The following is a 16,053-nucleotide window of genomic DNA, read 5'->3' as shown; positions in this document are numbered from 1 at the left end:
CCCCACAACGTCGAATAATTAATCACCGTAAAGACAAATAATGATTTTATGTTGAGGTCTGTGACATTTTGACACCAGCCGATGGTAAATAGTTAAATCACATCTAAAAGTGAAATAGTAGATTACAAAAAAATGATGAAAAAATTGTTTTTTCGAATTTAATGCGTTTTTACGAAATATTTTAATTCGAAAATAGTATTCAACAAAATTACAACTTTACTAATAAATAAAAACCATCAACAGCATGGCTTAAACTGACGATCACTGTTTGCCTTTTTAACTATAATACAGTGAAATCAATGGACGATAAAACCCAATCCTTGGTAAAACAGAATCAGTCGGTTCATATAAGCAAGGAATATATATTTCGCCTATGTGGCATCATCAGTTCCGTATTAGGCACATAGGCGAAATATATATTCCTTTATTTAAACCGACTGATTCTGTTTCACCAAGGATTTTATAGTCCATTGGTTTTACTTTTTATAGTATTCAACAATTTTGTTTTCTATGGAGCTGATTTTAATCCAATTAATTTGACACGTGCCAAACCGCACGCGGCGCGAGACAGACGCTTTATGACGTCACAAGTATAGGCATTCCCATTTAGTTGTCAATCAAAGATACAGCATGACGTGCTAAGCAAGGGTCCATAACAATTACCGGCCATTGTAATTCAGGACAGGCGGTTTTGTCGCTAGCACCCACTCGGCTATAAATACAAGCACTGTGACATCACAATGGCAATTATTTTGCTACAATCGCGAACTCGGCGTCAGGGGCGCGAAACGTGCTTGAAAAGGAAGCAAAAATATTGTTTTAGTTGTGTCATAACAAACTCTTCAAGCCCTGAGGCTCACTTCAGTGGCCTTGTGTTACGCTGACCGTTGTAATTTGACCTCTGTGACCCCGCAAGGTCAGTCGTGACGTAGTTAAGTGTTTTGTAGTCACGCCAACGCATGCGAATGCAAATGTGCCTTGTGGCGTAATTTAAGGGTAATTGGTAGAAAGCCGCGGTTAAATAAAAATCGAAGACTTGAAATCACTGAATTCTGCCACATAGCGTTCGATGCCGGTAAATAAAACAATTTTCGGCGTTCAATTTTGCTAATAGTCTAATCAAGCCGCCACAATTAGGGCATGAAACGCTTTTTAGGAAAGTTTTTTTTCTTTGTTTTTAGGTCAATGACGAAAAGCATTTTACTGAGTTAAAATGCTGCACAAAGAAAATGAACCAAATTGCATTTACACCGATTTGGTTTCAATAATTTTCGGCTTCAGTTAGCAGTTTACGCCTTTTTTACAAAATATTTTAGCATATACGGTCATTGCTTTTAGAATAGAACGTCAATGGCGTAAACTTCTCAAAAATACCACTTCTTATCTATAGGTCAACTAAAATAATAACAAAAAAAACATATTATACGTGTTCATAAGAACATTTGCTTTATTTGCTTCGCCTAGCTCGCATCCACTTACCACGAATCCTGACTGGATGAGCATACAGTTAAGAGTTTGTGCTACGTCAGCGGCGTGAATGGGATTATGATATCGATTGTTGTGACGTCTGTAGCCTTGTTGTAGCTTGTGACAATATGACCATAGGGACTTCTGAGGGATCTGTAACAACATGTATTATACATACAGTGCACATTGCTTCGATCTAGAGCAGTGGTTCTTAACCGGTGGGAAATTTAATGGTTTTCAGAGGGAAATTATGTAATCATGTAACCAAACTCGGGCCGAGGGTCGAACCCAGCTATAAAATAATGGTTGAAAGTAACTTTCCTAACATTTTTCCGCAACAATATGTAAGATTAATTTCAGTAAGGATTACAAGACACATACAAATCACAGACAAGACTAAAAAGTATCAATGACTTTGCTATTGTGCGTGAATAAAAGCCTTTCCTTTGTTGATTGTGATGCAATAAATGACTATTGCAAGCAGAGGAGACTCTTCAATATTTCAAAAACTTTAATCTCTCACAAAGCACTATTTAAACTAAATAAGATTGCAGTATACCTTTGGGGTTCCAGACCAAATCGCTTCACAAAATTATTTCATTTAAAGAATTTTTTTTGTGAACTTAGGGCACAAAACATCATTATAAAAATAACAGAGTGGGAAATTTGAAGTTGGTGGTTGACTTTAGTGGGAAACCACACCAAAAAGGTTAAGAACCACTGATCTAGAGTTTTGTCCAGCTGCTGGTAACAAGATATTGACCGTTTAAGCTAGTGTAGCCAGGTTTTTTTTAAGGTTTGGTTTGGGTGACCGCTAAGTAGTTTTAAGAGACCGCAAGTGTTTCATTTAAATACCAAAAAATAGCCATATTTGCTTAAACGAATTATTTATTAGGCTACTGGCAAATTTTGGGAAACCGCTGGAGAAACGTTTTGGGGGCCTTTGAGTTAACCATACGTCAATTGGGACAATTTGTTGTTGTTGTTTTTACTTTAGCTCATGCAACACTGGGACGTGGCTGTAGACTATAGTGCTTATATATCGAGTGCAATGTTTTTTTGTCGCGCTGCCTTCAGTTGTTTTTCTTATGTCGATGGTTGATTTACTTCGTTGCAGTTGTAGTTGTTATTTTTATGGTGGATTTATTTTGTTTTACTTGAGTTACAGTATGCTTTAAACTAGAATCTACTAACTCGTTGCTTGGTGGATGAAGACCACAATGAACGTTATGCTTATTGATTCAGATTGTATTAAAACCTCAAGTTATTCATCCTTATGAATTCAAGATGTATAGAATGTTAAGATATTATTTGAATAAGATACCAATGATGCCGCATAGGCAAAATATATTCATCGCGAATTCATAGAGACCAATGAATTGATGTTTTAATAAATTTGAATCAATTTGTTTTGGGGACGATTTTAACCTATCAACGAAACGTTCTGATCAGAAAATATACCCTACTTTGGCCACTGGTCGTTTGATAAAACCATTTTAGCAGAAGATTTAGAAATGTATAAACTCTCACCTTAAACTTTCGGATGAGATCGTATTTGCTGAGGAGATGGAAATAAACATATTTAAGTGAGTTTCCGTCGCTTACTTCCTCGAGATCGAAAACATCGAACGTCCATTCATCGCCCAACTTAACAACAAATACGTAACCGTTTAAAAGACTATAACACACACGGTAAAAAGAAAAAAATCGATAAAGTATTTTATCTACGTTAAGACTTGTCTTCAAATAATTTGAACAAACAGACAATTTTCAATAGTCTGTGAGATTGAAAATCGATTTTCACAAAAACATAAATACGACTGTTCGGATCAATAAGGTCTGATCAGTAAAAATAGTAGCAAGACATTGACCATGTGAGCTAGCGTAGCTACTATAGTGACCTTGTACGTCGATATATTTTATCGTCATTTTTAAGGCTGAACAATCAACACTGGTAATATGATTCAGCAATTTTGACAAGTTGTCAATCCACCCTAACACAACCAAAATGTTAACAATGTCTATACCTGCAATAAAAAAAATAAGAAACATATTTTCAAAATCATAACGGATTTTAAAATCTAAGATTTCGAGTCTGGTGGGACAGCTAATAATGGAGTAAACAATTTTCATTCCATAACAACTGCTTCATGAAATATGAAAATAAATATGACAGATTGTTTGTTCACTAAAACGAACCGCATTTTTAAACAGAAAAACAGCATATTCAAAACTGAATGCTTCTCTTTGACAGGTAACAATTAAAATGCCTCCTAGGGCTTTGAATATAATTGACAGAAATAACTGAATAGCAATCGATGGGTCTTTCACAACGGGACAACCAATTAAGAAGTAGCAACCTTGAGTTTTTCGATCACCACGGGCGGCAGGTTGTTAGTGCTTTCAACGTTTTTGCGGAAAATTCTCTCGACAAACATTCCTGCTTGTACGGCGTGCACCACACTTCGCAATGATCGCTTTTCCGTATCCCGCTTGCTCCGCACGTCTGCATAAAGAAATATTTTGTAATAATGTTTCAATGGGACCACGGCAAGAATAAGGGGTCTGTTTGTTCGTTGTTTTTATCATTAGTGGGTAGGCAACGCAGTAAAGCCTGATGTTCGCAATGATTTAGCCGCCTGTTGTTTTTTTAAGTCCGTTAAATTTTTATTTGACATTTCGCCTTGGGAATTACAGTTCTATTGAAGACGTTGTACTGAATCAGCCGGTCACTGAGCAATCCCATATGGCAAGGCGTAGGTTAGAAAAATCTAGCCTGCGGTGGATTCGAACCCGGGACTCGCTTTCTATCAACCGAGCTTCGCAGGTTCAGCAGTGAACCCCGTCAAAGGTTGAATCACAAGCACCGTTCCCGGCTTCGTCTTGGGAAGTCGGTGACTTCAATTAAGTTCAACCCGTCGGGAACCACTGGGTTGGAACAATACCAGAGAAACATAAGCGGTTGAGACAGGATTAGAATTAAAACCTTGCGAACACAAGACGGTTGCACCAACCATTTCACCCTCTTGGCGGCTTGGACTCGCTTTTCATTATTGGCCGTTTTTTAATGCACCAAGTTGTGCCAAATAAATTATACGTAAGGTACCAGAAAGTTATAAGACTCGGTTCTGACAATTTTGAATGCATTAAACCATGCCATGGCCCAGGCCATCAAGACATTTTCAATGGGCCACAGAGCCATTTGAACAAATTCTACTGTTTTGTTATACTGCAGATATTATGCGCTTTGTTTTGAAAAACGTAATTTTTGCAAAGAATTCCGAATCTTGTCGCCACATTTCAGGAGCATGCATCTCAGTAAAAATAAATTGTTAGAAACCATTTCGCCTGTTTTTGAGTTATTTTTTTTGTTTGTGCCCAAATTTACAGCACGTGGTGGGCCATGAATCGCTATTAAATAGACATTTGGGCCACAGACCAAAAAAGTTTATGAACCCCTGCATTAAACAAAGGTGTCTTGTCTCAACGGGTTTGCTACCTTGGACTAGACTTGAACATTATGCTTCACTTAAAAACGACAACATCCCAATAAATCAATTTCAATTGAGGATCAAATGCGAGCTTAACCGCAACTGGTCCCTAGTTTAAACATCAAAGAATCATAAATGATTTTTGTCTCACCCGCTTTGGAATTGCTGAACGTCTGAAGCAGCCAACGTTTAATTTCGGGTGGGACAGGGGTTTCCCCGTTAAGGTGGGTCGACATCTCATCCTCAAAACTGTTGGTCTCCGCCCTGCTGGATGAGAGAAAGGTAATGTTACGAAACGCAGTGTATATACTTAATACAAAGACTGTTGCAAAAAGCAGTGTATAGCATTGGAGCTGGCAATAGTATTTGCACTAGCTCATAAAATATGTTTACAATTGACAAAGTGAAACTGCCAAAGTAGTATTTGTGATATAGGTATAGTTTGATATGAACAGGAATAAAATTATGGCATACTAATGTTGTATTTCTCTACGTATTAACTATAAAGTTCAAGAAAAACCAAGTGACTTTACGGCTCTTGTCCTATAAAGTATATGACAGTAATAAACATCTAAACCCCCATTTCAAATCTATTGTAAATGTTAATAAATAAACGTCAATACACGCAAAGGTGAAAACAATTACATTAAAAGAAATGAGCAACTTTTAGTTTGATACTAAAACACCACAACAATATTTTAAACGACAAAAAATGTGTTAAAAGCCATGGTATGCACACCACAAGCAAAAATAAATGGAATTGACACAAAATTTAACCATATTACAATACGTGGCAGTCATGGGGACATTCTACTGTTGTATGTCAAAGGCATTCAATACAGTCCCGTGATTTGCATTTAATAAATCTAGCCGGTGGTGGGATTTGAACCCAAAGCACTCTACCAACTGAGCTACATAGACTTGGTGGCGACGGCAGAAAAACTGCATCGGAAACGGAATCTTTTGGTGATTACAAATATTTGATCAACTGTTTGTTTTGTATAAAATGACAAATATTCGATATGAAACATTTTAACAATGAATCATTTGAAGAGACACACATGACAAATTTCCGCCTTGCATATCGTACTACTTGTTTAAAACAGTCATTGTTTTGTATACTTTGACATACTTTATAAAAAAAAATCTGACACATCATTTTTGCATATACTTGGTAGGTGATCATACTATGTGTAAAGATGCCAAAAAGTAAGTATTTTTTAATGTCATATTTGAATAAAATACTACTGATGACACTAAGGCCAGCTGTAAGCGGACCAGAACCCGAAAGTACAAGCCAGATTGTTTAATTAATAAGGCTCCATTTAGGCCCAAAAGTTGGTGAAATAGCAAATGCTGCCAAAAATTAAAAGACAGACCCGAAGTAGACCCGTATTATTAAACCGTGTGACTAAACCCGAAAAAGCCCGACCCAACATAAAACTTTGACCCAATCAGCCAAGTAAGACAAACAATTTGCAACACACAAAATGTAATCTTTCTCACTAACATACTGCCCTGTAGTAAATCTGCATTTAAAAAGTTGCATCTTTGACTGGTTTGTTAACACAAAATGTGGCTTCGGGGCTTATTGTGACAAAAAGGATTCAGTAATACAGTGAATTACATTAGTTACCTGACATCTTTTATGTGCCTAGATTCCAACACGGAAATAGCGTACTCTAAATTGTGACGTAACACATCAGCTGGACACGCTTGATCGCTGTCCAACTGACCAATCAAACCACGCAACCTGAAATAGAGGAAATACTCTGTTATAACTCATGTTCGACGTTTTAGTTTTAAACGTGTGCCAGAGTTACAATTGCAAACACGTCTAAACTATACGCTTACAACTGTACAACAAAATTCATGGATTGCATAACCTTCACTTAGTTGTCATTGTTTTTATTTTAGAAAAGAACAGTAACCAATATACTATGTACCGACATATTTTATTGTTTCCAAACGTGTTTTAGTAACCTGTGGATAATTGCCCGAAAAAGGTAATTTATTGTTTTTTTGGGTGTGGTATCAATTTTAGTTCATTCGGCATTTTTTTGAAACAGAGCAAATAAAATTCTTCTTATTGTTCTCACGATAAAAAACGATTTTGAATCACTGCTACGGGCAGGTCACGTGATCAACAATGCCTTACTAACTTAAGTACTTCCAAATCAAATCTTGAAGAAGATATACCTTAAGGCAGCGTGGTCAAGAGCATCATCCAGTTTTGGGTCAACGACGTCATTAGCGCAGAGGTCAATCGAGGTCGACTTTTCATTTCGCTCGTTATCCCATGCCGTGGGGTCGCCTCGTAGTGACGGAGTATTTCCTACAGACACGGATAAATTGCTCAGACGGTCCACCTGGCCACTGGCGGACCTGGAACAGGTTGACCCCCCCAGGGTTCCGTTTTCCAAGGGCCCGGTGCCGTTGAGGTTGATTTTCTTGATAACAGGGGATTGTCTTTTCGATGTTCGCGCAGGTGGTTCTGCGAAAAATACGTTTTCGTTATAATATGTGTAGGCGCAACAACAGATTTAGATTAGCACAAGGCTTTTTAATCTAGGTAGTTGCGCCCTGCTCCGAGCGTTTTCGTTAAGTTACGTGAGTTATAAACGGGCCAAAAATTGAATCCCAAACTAATTCTTTCTTTTTAAATAATGCCCCAAAGTTGGTAAAATTGTGACACAAATGAGGCCAAGTGTAAATTCAGGGCCGAATTAAACCAGTTATAATTGTTATCAAGGCCGAAACCGACCTAAAACGCCCGGTCCGCCTTACAACTTTAAATTCGGTGGTACGCACTTTCATTTGTGGGCAAAAACATTCTATTAAGGTAAAGTAAAAAGCAAAAGTGTGTGGAGTAGTACGACGAACGAGTTTGGCATATCAAATTCATTCAAATACGTCCTGCTGGCATGCTATCCTGCTGTCATAATGCCGTCCATCAAAAGAAGTGTTACGCATCAAAACTGAGCGTGCATTAAAAATCTCATTGAACGAACAAAAAACGCAAAAAGTTAAAACTGTAAATTTGAATTGCATTTTGCAGTTATCTGTGACGTATAAAACATCTAAAATCGTCGCCCACATATAGAACACTTGACCATCATATCAAGGATACAGGACCTATGCGCACTGTACGTAACTCACACTTTACAGTATAAAAAAACATACTAGAGTGCTCATAAACTACACAACACAGCCTAAAACAGTTTTCGAGTAGCACGATCAGAGTGTTTGCAATTGCAGCTGCGAACCCAGCAAAATTCCAACAAGTGTTTATTGCTTTTACCTTCAAACGTCTGTCGTGGCGGGAGGCAGCTTGTGAAAACAAATTTCGGCACATTAAAACACACGGACATAGTTTACGCGGATAGTAGGGAAAAACAGATGCAAGTATCCTGTGTACACAATGTCTGTTTGCTATAGCCCTGACACTCCTACATCTCAAATGTTACCAGATTGCGGACTGCACTGAAATGCACTCTTAAAGGAAAACTGGCGATACATACTTTTTACCCAAAAACTGTTTTTAAAGACGATGTTCTTTGATAAGCTGCAGACAGGGCACATTGTTTCGACCTGCTGTAAGGACTCATCAATGCAGCTGGTGACAAGAGATAGGCCGTATTGGCTAGTTTATGCCCTGCTGTGGCACCGAACAGAATAGGTGAGGCATAGCGTTTTAGCCTGTTACTCCCAACAAACTGAAGTGCCGTTGAATGGCTACACTAGCCAATACAGTGTATGTCTTGTCACTAGATGTACTGATGAGATCTTATAGGTCGAAACAGTGTGCACTGTCTGCAGCTTATCATTTATTGGGTTGATGCTTTTTTACGATTTCTTTTGGATAAAATATTAAATTTGCACCACTTGCATTGCCTTCAATTGTAGCATTTTTAGACAGTTTTGTTCCGAGGGTGTGCGGTTGCTTGCAATACTGATAACGCGCGGTTTTGTAGAATCGGCGATAAGAGGCAAAACTGGCCGATAAGGGTAAGTTTAGACAACTTTCATGTTAAATTTGGCATTTCTACCCTACTTATATCATAGCAGCAATGTATGGTTTAACATACTTTTCTTTTCATGAAATTAATTTAGAGATTTACTTCAACTCAATGTCGTTAAAAATTGACCTCAATAAAATATTAATCTTTGCCAAAATAAAAGCATAAAGCATAAAAAACGATTAAAAAGCAAAAATATATCTGATTAGTGCTTTCCGGTTGCACAAAAACCTAGCTTAGCTTATCAAAAACTGACTTCACTACTATCTAACAATGGGTTAAGTCTACACTTAGTATTGCACATTTGAAATTTTATGTCAAAAACCTCAAGACTGCCACTGCTTGAACTGCGCGTAAACTTTTCTGCATTTGAGTGACGACCAGTAAACGTCTGTGACACGCAATTGAATTACCTTGTGTAATGGACGTCCCAGACAGCGGGCCTTTTTCCCATCTGCATTTATCAAAATTCAAACGATCGGCGGTTTTTACTCAACATAGTTGTCAAGAACAAAAACATAAAAGTTCACGCATTTCGAAATGACAGCTGACACAATTAGCTTGTTGTACGGACCTTGTAGGATCAAGACATATCAAGCCAACAGGCTATCAATTATTTAAGTCAGGCTTTTAGCGAAGGCGGACCAACGTCAAGTTTAAAAATTAGAGGCTCAAAACTAATCTGTTTCGCATTTAACAAGGCGCTGGGGGCAATGGTTTCGCCCGGCGTGGATAATAATTTATGAATGAAAACTGCGGTGCACTCGTGGTTTCGAGATCCCTAAAGGGCAGATTGGCAACGAGATATAAAAGCGTAACAGCGCCATTGCAAGATATTTTTGCATGGAAGTTTCTTGCATTAACATTTATACTCGTGTAAAAAAGATTTTAAATGGAAAAGTACCATGATGTAAAATATGCTACTTGAACGCAATTTCATTTTAAAAAACGTAGGTTTGTTTTAATTGGAAACAGATTTTAAGTGCATTATGTACGGGTTTTGACAAAGTAGGCAATTCGAACATGAAAACAACTAGTTTTTTTATTTGACACAAATTTCAATTAGCCCCTGTTTAAGGAAATAGTTCTAAAGCTTAACGTTTCCGAAACATTAAAAAGACACATTTCATCACGGCACACTTAAAGGCCAAAACATACAAAAAAAGTTAAAAGTCGGGCCGGGTTCAGGTATTTGTGAGAAAACGGGTTTGAAACGGGCCTGACTTTACGTTCCGTGTCAGTCATTTTTTTCAAATAAAATCACTCAGCTTAGTAACAAATCTGTGGCTTTGAACGTATGCCCACCCTACTATAAAACGTATTGTTTACCCCATTGTCTACCGTTGTTCATTGTGTTTGTTGTCTTTCTCTTTTTTCTTTCTCACCCTTTGTTGCAACTTGCAAGGCTTTCGTGGATAGCCTGTCAATCAAAATTTCGGGCCTAAAAGGGCTTATCAAAAACGTTTCGGGTTCGGGCCAGGCTTCGGGCTTACACTTTCGGTTTCGGGCTCAGATTTCCGGCCCGCTTGCAACTCTCGGCTGTTTTGTAAAGAATACGTTTAAAACAGGTTTAGCGTTGTTTTGTGCATTTGGCATCAACGTATATATAAGATCAGAGCCAAACCATACAAAAGCAAATGTTTCCAGTGACAAATTAAGATCCACAAAACCACATGTTCAACGTAAAACGAGTGAAAACAAACTTTTTATATTTTACACACTTGTCTAAAACGAACGATATTCGCAATGACATAGGCTTGAATAGTTAGTTATCTGTACGCGACTTTTTACACCAAACATTACTTACAAGTTCCAAAACACTTTCCACTGAATACGACCCCTCTAGACTCGTTAAAAAACAACCGCTACAAAATGCTCATGCAAAGCTGTTGTTCGGTAACAGTATAGCTAGCAACAACTTATATATACAACCGACATTCAGCCAACTTAGACCGGTGACTAAAAGTTCACAGTCATCTGTCAACAATTCAACTAAATATCCTGTCAAGTCCGCTGGGACGGAACATTGAAATGACATGGCGGGCATAACAAACATACGCAGTGCTTCTTTCAATACTTGCTGTATAAATCATCTACACATTACACAATTTTTACGCTAAAAAACTATCAAAAGCAATCTCCTAACCACCTAATGTCTTTAGTGTTTTAACATTACCAGTTGTATTGAAATTCTATTCAGTTTAGGGCGCAAAAAGCGTGTACAGTAAGAGCCAAAAATCGCCTCTCTCTCTGAAATAGATGCTGGTAAACGCAGTTTGCTACCTTTACGACATTTGTGATTGATTGACGTTGACGTTAGGAATGTCATAAGCGAGTTGATTGCCTACCAATAAGCCGGACGGTTGCATTAAGCCACAAAGTGTCATGACCAATAATGTTGATGCACTTTTGACAGATCAGGCAATCGATAGACGAAATGGAAAAAGACACGGTCGTAGTTTTTGCGAAATACAATTGATGGTTAGAGTTTTTAGATCAGAATTTTATCATGTTTTTAGTGGCAAGTAAATAACAGACACCCAGAAAGACTTGATTCCATCGTAAAGGCATACAGTGTAAACCAAAGCAAGACACCAATAGGAAATCCAGTTCATTTGCAGCAAATGTGGCGTACCAACCCTTTGAAAACAATGCATTATGTCTCTCAAAAATGCAACAATGGTTTGCAACACATTGTCAGAAACCAACAAAAACGCCTAAAAACACCAAAACATGTTCTGAGCACTCAATACTGTTTGCATTGTATTGTGACATCACAGACAATAGGCGGCTTTTTGAACAAAAACATTATACAGTATAATGATAAACTTACCGTTTTCTGGTCCACGGCTTGATTTAGATCTTTTACGACGGACAACTTGCCTCTGTTTCGGCATATTACGAATATAAGGTCGGCAGCAAAATCATGTCAATTTATCGGTAAAATACACAGAAAACTGACTCTTACGCCTGTAGGTCAGCACACTAACAAAAATCTGAATCAATGAAAAAACGTTTTGCACAAGTCCAAACGATAAAAGGTAAAGTCCAACTGTATAACTAAAGGCTGTTTTTCGGACAAAAACGACCATTTAGGAGTCCAATTTGATAAATATATACTACATACATTTTCAGGCCCATACATACCAATACAGTGAAAAAGCACAAAGTTTGTCAAGATATAATTAGACTATAATTACCGTTGCTAGGCTCTGAAATAAGTATCCTTGGATACTATATATTTTCTTCTTTACACATAAACAAGACTAAACGATGCTATACTGCTGGAAAACAACGAAAACTGACATTCATTACCCCCTTAAAACAGACTGACAAATTGAAAAGTTTGAAAAACGGAAGCCTATTTAAACAGAACCATAGTCACACATTGTTTATGATGGCTGTCATTCATGAAACGAAGTTCGTGCCGTTACACCACGAAGTTGGGCTTAATGACTAAGGCAAAAGTTCGTGTTAAAACGAAACTCCACCCCTAACCTAAACACTGGTGTAAGAAGAGATATATACCGTTGAATTTGCAAACCTACATACACGTTAGGTGCTACAACACATGTAGATGGCAGGTCAAATTCTCAAAACGCGCAAATCTGCTCGTTAAAACTGGCCCAAAAGACGCAACTTAAATGTAGTTTTTCAATATAAACTGTTTTCGATACAAAGGTATAAGATAGGACGTTGAAAACTAAATAGGACACTATAACGCCCATACAAAGAAAATATTTGCCAGAAAAGCATCATTGAGTTTTTACGTCATGGTTTTTCACTTTATTCAACCCGCCTAAAAAACGCAACCCGCGACTCGATGTTAAAAAGGAGCCCATTTGAGCAAAAAAAAGCGCCACCCTGGCAAAATTAGTTCTCATAACATGATAATTTCGTGACATATACTATCATGGTTTCCTATATTACGACGTATCTTCGAAAGCGTTCAAGGGGTAACAGAAACGAAAAAGTTAGACTGTGTGCTACGACTTCATATACACCACATGTATACGTTTGTGCGAAAAAAGTGAATCATCACCCAAATATCGAATTTAATTCAAAAACCATTTAGCAACCTTAGCCCGAAGCAGGCTCTGATGTGATTAATTGCGCACTGCAACAAACCAAAAACCGAAAAGGCAATTAGACAAGTGCTAATTAACGTTTTGCAGCCACTTTTGTAAACGATTCTTTTGATTTGCAATTAAGTAAAGCGTTTGATAATGCAATTAATCGAACACTAATGAAAAATGCATTGCTCTGTGTTTAGGACGCTTATTATAAGTCTTACGACATAAATAGTAAAAACGGTAAAATGTAAACGTTAATTTGTAACAAAAAGTTATTGGTAGGCTGCCAAATGCTATATTTTTAAAATGTATACATCTTCTGTCAAACTCTAAAAATCTTAGAAAAAAACCTAAATTTTAAAGAGCTTGTATATAATTATAATCAATACACTTTGTTGCAGACGTTTTAACAATCGCCTTTGTTATAAGTGACAAAATTGACACGTTTTCAATTATTCTGCTATTTTTGTGTTTTTTTGCAAATGCCTTTGTCGCTTTATAAGAACTTTGTGTTTTAAAATATGCCATTATCCTGATGAAGGCGTCTCGTATGGGACGTCGAAACGTCGGTTGTTTATCATAAAACTGCTGGAAGAGCATTACTCGTTTATATATCATGCCTGGCAGCAGCATCTTATTTTAAAAAATTGTCATTCAACTGGTGTAATGCTAAACAGAATACTAGTTGTTTTTTCAAGACATTGTATTTTTGCTGACGTTTCGCCCACCAGAACGAACCTATAATCAACAGCTTATCTACCTTTTACAGTTTATGTCTCTTATATAACAGCAAACTTAGTGAAATATCTACAATTTCTGCTTCTTTGAGCGTGACTAAACCGACACTGTTTATCGTAGGCAAAACCCACACAAAACTTTCACCCGATCCCACCTACGCAAAGTTGTCGACTTAAATGAACCTTGAACGGGGTCAAGATCAACGTCACGCATGTGCAGACGTAAAAAAGTACCATCAAAAGCGGATAGGGAGTCAAATTCAACGAAAAGCTTTTAATTTTAAGGGTTTCTCTGCTACAGTTTCAAAGTATCGCAGTAAGGAAAGTTAAACTTTCAATTGCAAGGCTTCCTGCCCTAGCGCGTTTGCTAACAGTATTTTCAGCCAAAATCTTAAATAAAAAAGATTAGTTATTAATCCTGGTAAATTGATTCTGGGAATCATACCCTGTTGCCATTGTTGCAACGATTACCACGTTTCAGGATATGTGTATCACAAGTTGGGAAATGTTTATTTCCAGGTTAAAATCAGTCGACAGTGTTAAAAAGATTCTGTTTGAAATAAGACACTGAAGATGCCTTTTAGCGAGATTTTTGTTCTTTGTAACACTGTCAACTGATTTTCACCTGGAAATAAACATTTCCAAACATGTGATGGAAAAGACTAGCGCACGAAATCAGTAAAATTTGGCACCAAATGAAAGCTAAACCTCTCATGCTAATCGCTGTTGAAAAATCACGCAGCAAGGCCGTAAATGGACTGTAGTTCCTATGTTGTTCTCACTTGGGCAACCACAGTCCGAAAATTTGTTACAGATCTATGGAACGTCGATCTTTCGATTTTGCCCATGATACGGTGACATTGATTAAAGCAACCAATAGCACATGTGTTCCCAAGAGTTTACACCGAATGGTTACACCGAAAATGGGACGAACAAAAACAAACTCAGGCAAACCTTTGTTTAAGGTTTGGCCACTTCTTAACAATGGTAGGACGTGTTTAGTGTTCAAATGTACATGTTTGGTACGTTACAGATGCTGAAACATATTACCTCCCTTGTTTTTGCTTTTAAGCTTATCATTGACACACGCAAAAAATTAAGGTATACGGATATATTTAGCAGCACCTACAATTCGTCAAAAATGCCAGACATATATTATGACGATACAGCGACAATGAAAGACCTGCCACATTTAATCCTGCCGAAAAATAGCATCAAAACAGAGATGATGCTTTCAGCGTTCTGCAGGCACCTGCTCAAAGATTAGAGGCCTTATCATTCGCACAATGTTTTCGTTGCGTTGTACTTTTCTCTATCATGCACTGTACTACGCACATTCAGTGTTATTTACCCTGATGAAGGCGACCGGTATAGGACGTCGAAACGTCGATATAAAAATACAAATGCCAGAAGAGCTCTATACTTTTTTTAAAAAAACATAGTTGTCTAACATTCTACATGAACAAAGACCCATTCACGCGACGGCCGATTACAGGTTCGAATTTCATTTAAAATTACGCTACGGTGATATCTAAAGAAATAGTAACTGTAACGCTTATCTCAGCAAGTACGCCTTACTACCTGATGACTAACTTTTCATACAATCCCTATTTGGCAGGTTGGGCCAATAGCCATTACGCCCCGCCACTAGCTGAACATACACAAACTGCACGGTAACTAGAAATCTAGAGGATGTTATGTGCATGCTTTTATGGTCGGTGCTTGCAGAGAGGAAGCGGTGAATAATTGAATTCTACAAACCCGCTCAACTATAGCAGTGACAGGTAATTGCTGCTTCACGTGTATACTTTACTTAAACAAACCAGCGAAATGCAGAATCTATTTGCTACAGGCCTTAATAAAATCACCTTTTCCAAAAAAAGCAACATACATCACAAAAATATTCGGCTAAAATAACGTTCAACAGATTGTATACGTTTAAAAATAGAGTACGAAAGTTTAACATGCGCTCTAGCATGGCTTAATCGCCTTTATAAAGTTCACATAAAAGTTCATCGGCTATATATGAAGTCTACGAACTTTGCTACCGATGATGGCAATAGCATTGTTTACACGTATGCATTTTTTGTATAAGATACAAGCTCTATTTGCAAACTGGTATCGTTAACTTTTAATCACTAAAAATCTGACGTACAAATCTGCACGACCTAAACAAAAAACTTGGTCAAATCGTCTTAATCTGACATACTGCACTTGTGCTCAGCGGCAAATACAGCTAATATGTGGAACCTAACCATTTTCAATG

General features: G+C 37.5%; 1 protein-coding gene across 2 annotated transcripts in view; it reads right to left on the bottom strand.

Annotated features, from left to right (window-relative positions):
- Positions 1 to 16,053, bottom strand: part of LOC145203615 (uncharacterized) — a 31,177-nt gene that overhangs the window by 7,034 nt on the left and 8,090 nt on the right. Inside the window, exons 2-7 of one of the 2 annotated variants that reach the window (XM_080075870.1) lie at positions 7,158 to 7,452; positions 6,595 to 6,711; positions 5,110 to 5,225; positions 3,828 to 3,973; positions 2,998 to 3,114; positions 1,480 to 1,620 (exon numbers count right to left, since the gene is read on the bottom strand). In XM_080075870.1, coding sequence (XP_079931996.1) covers positions 1,480 to 1,620; positions 2,998 to 3,114; positions 3,828 to 3,973; positions 5,110 to 5,225; positions 6,595 to 6,711; positions 7,158 to 7,452 — 932 coding nt within the window. The remainder of the gene's footprint in view (positions 1 to 1,479; positions 1,621 to 2,997; positions 3,115 to 3,827; positions 3,974 to 5,109; positions 5,226 to 6,594; positions 6,712 to 7,157; positions 7,453 to 16,053) is intronic. The other variant, XM_080075871.1, reaches the window with a different exon arrangement.

The sequence above is a fragment of the Phallusia mammillata genome, chromosome 8, assembly GCF_965637545.1.
Source record: "Phallusia mammillata chromosome 8, kaPhaMamm4.hap1.1, whole genome shotgun sequence".
In the NCBI taxonomy this organism is placed as follows: Eukaryota; Metazoa; Chordata; class Ascidiacea; order Phlebobranchia; family Ascidiidae; genus Phallusia; species Phallusia mammillata.
The sequence above is the reverse complement of the archived record's forward strand: the minus strand, read 5'-3'. Positions and strand labels throughout refer to the sequence as shown.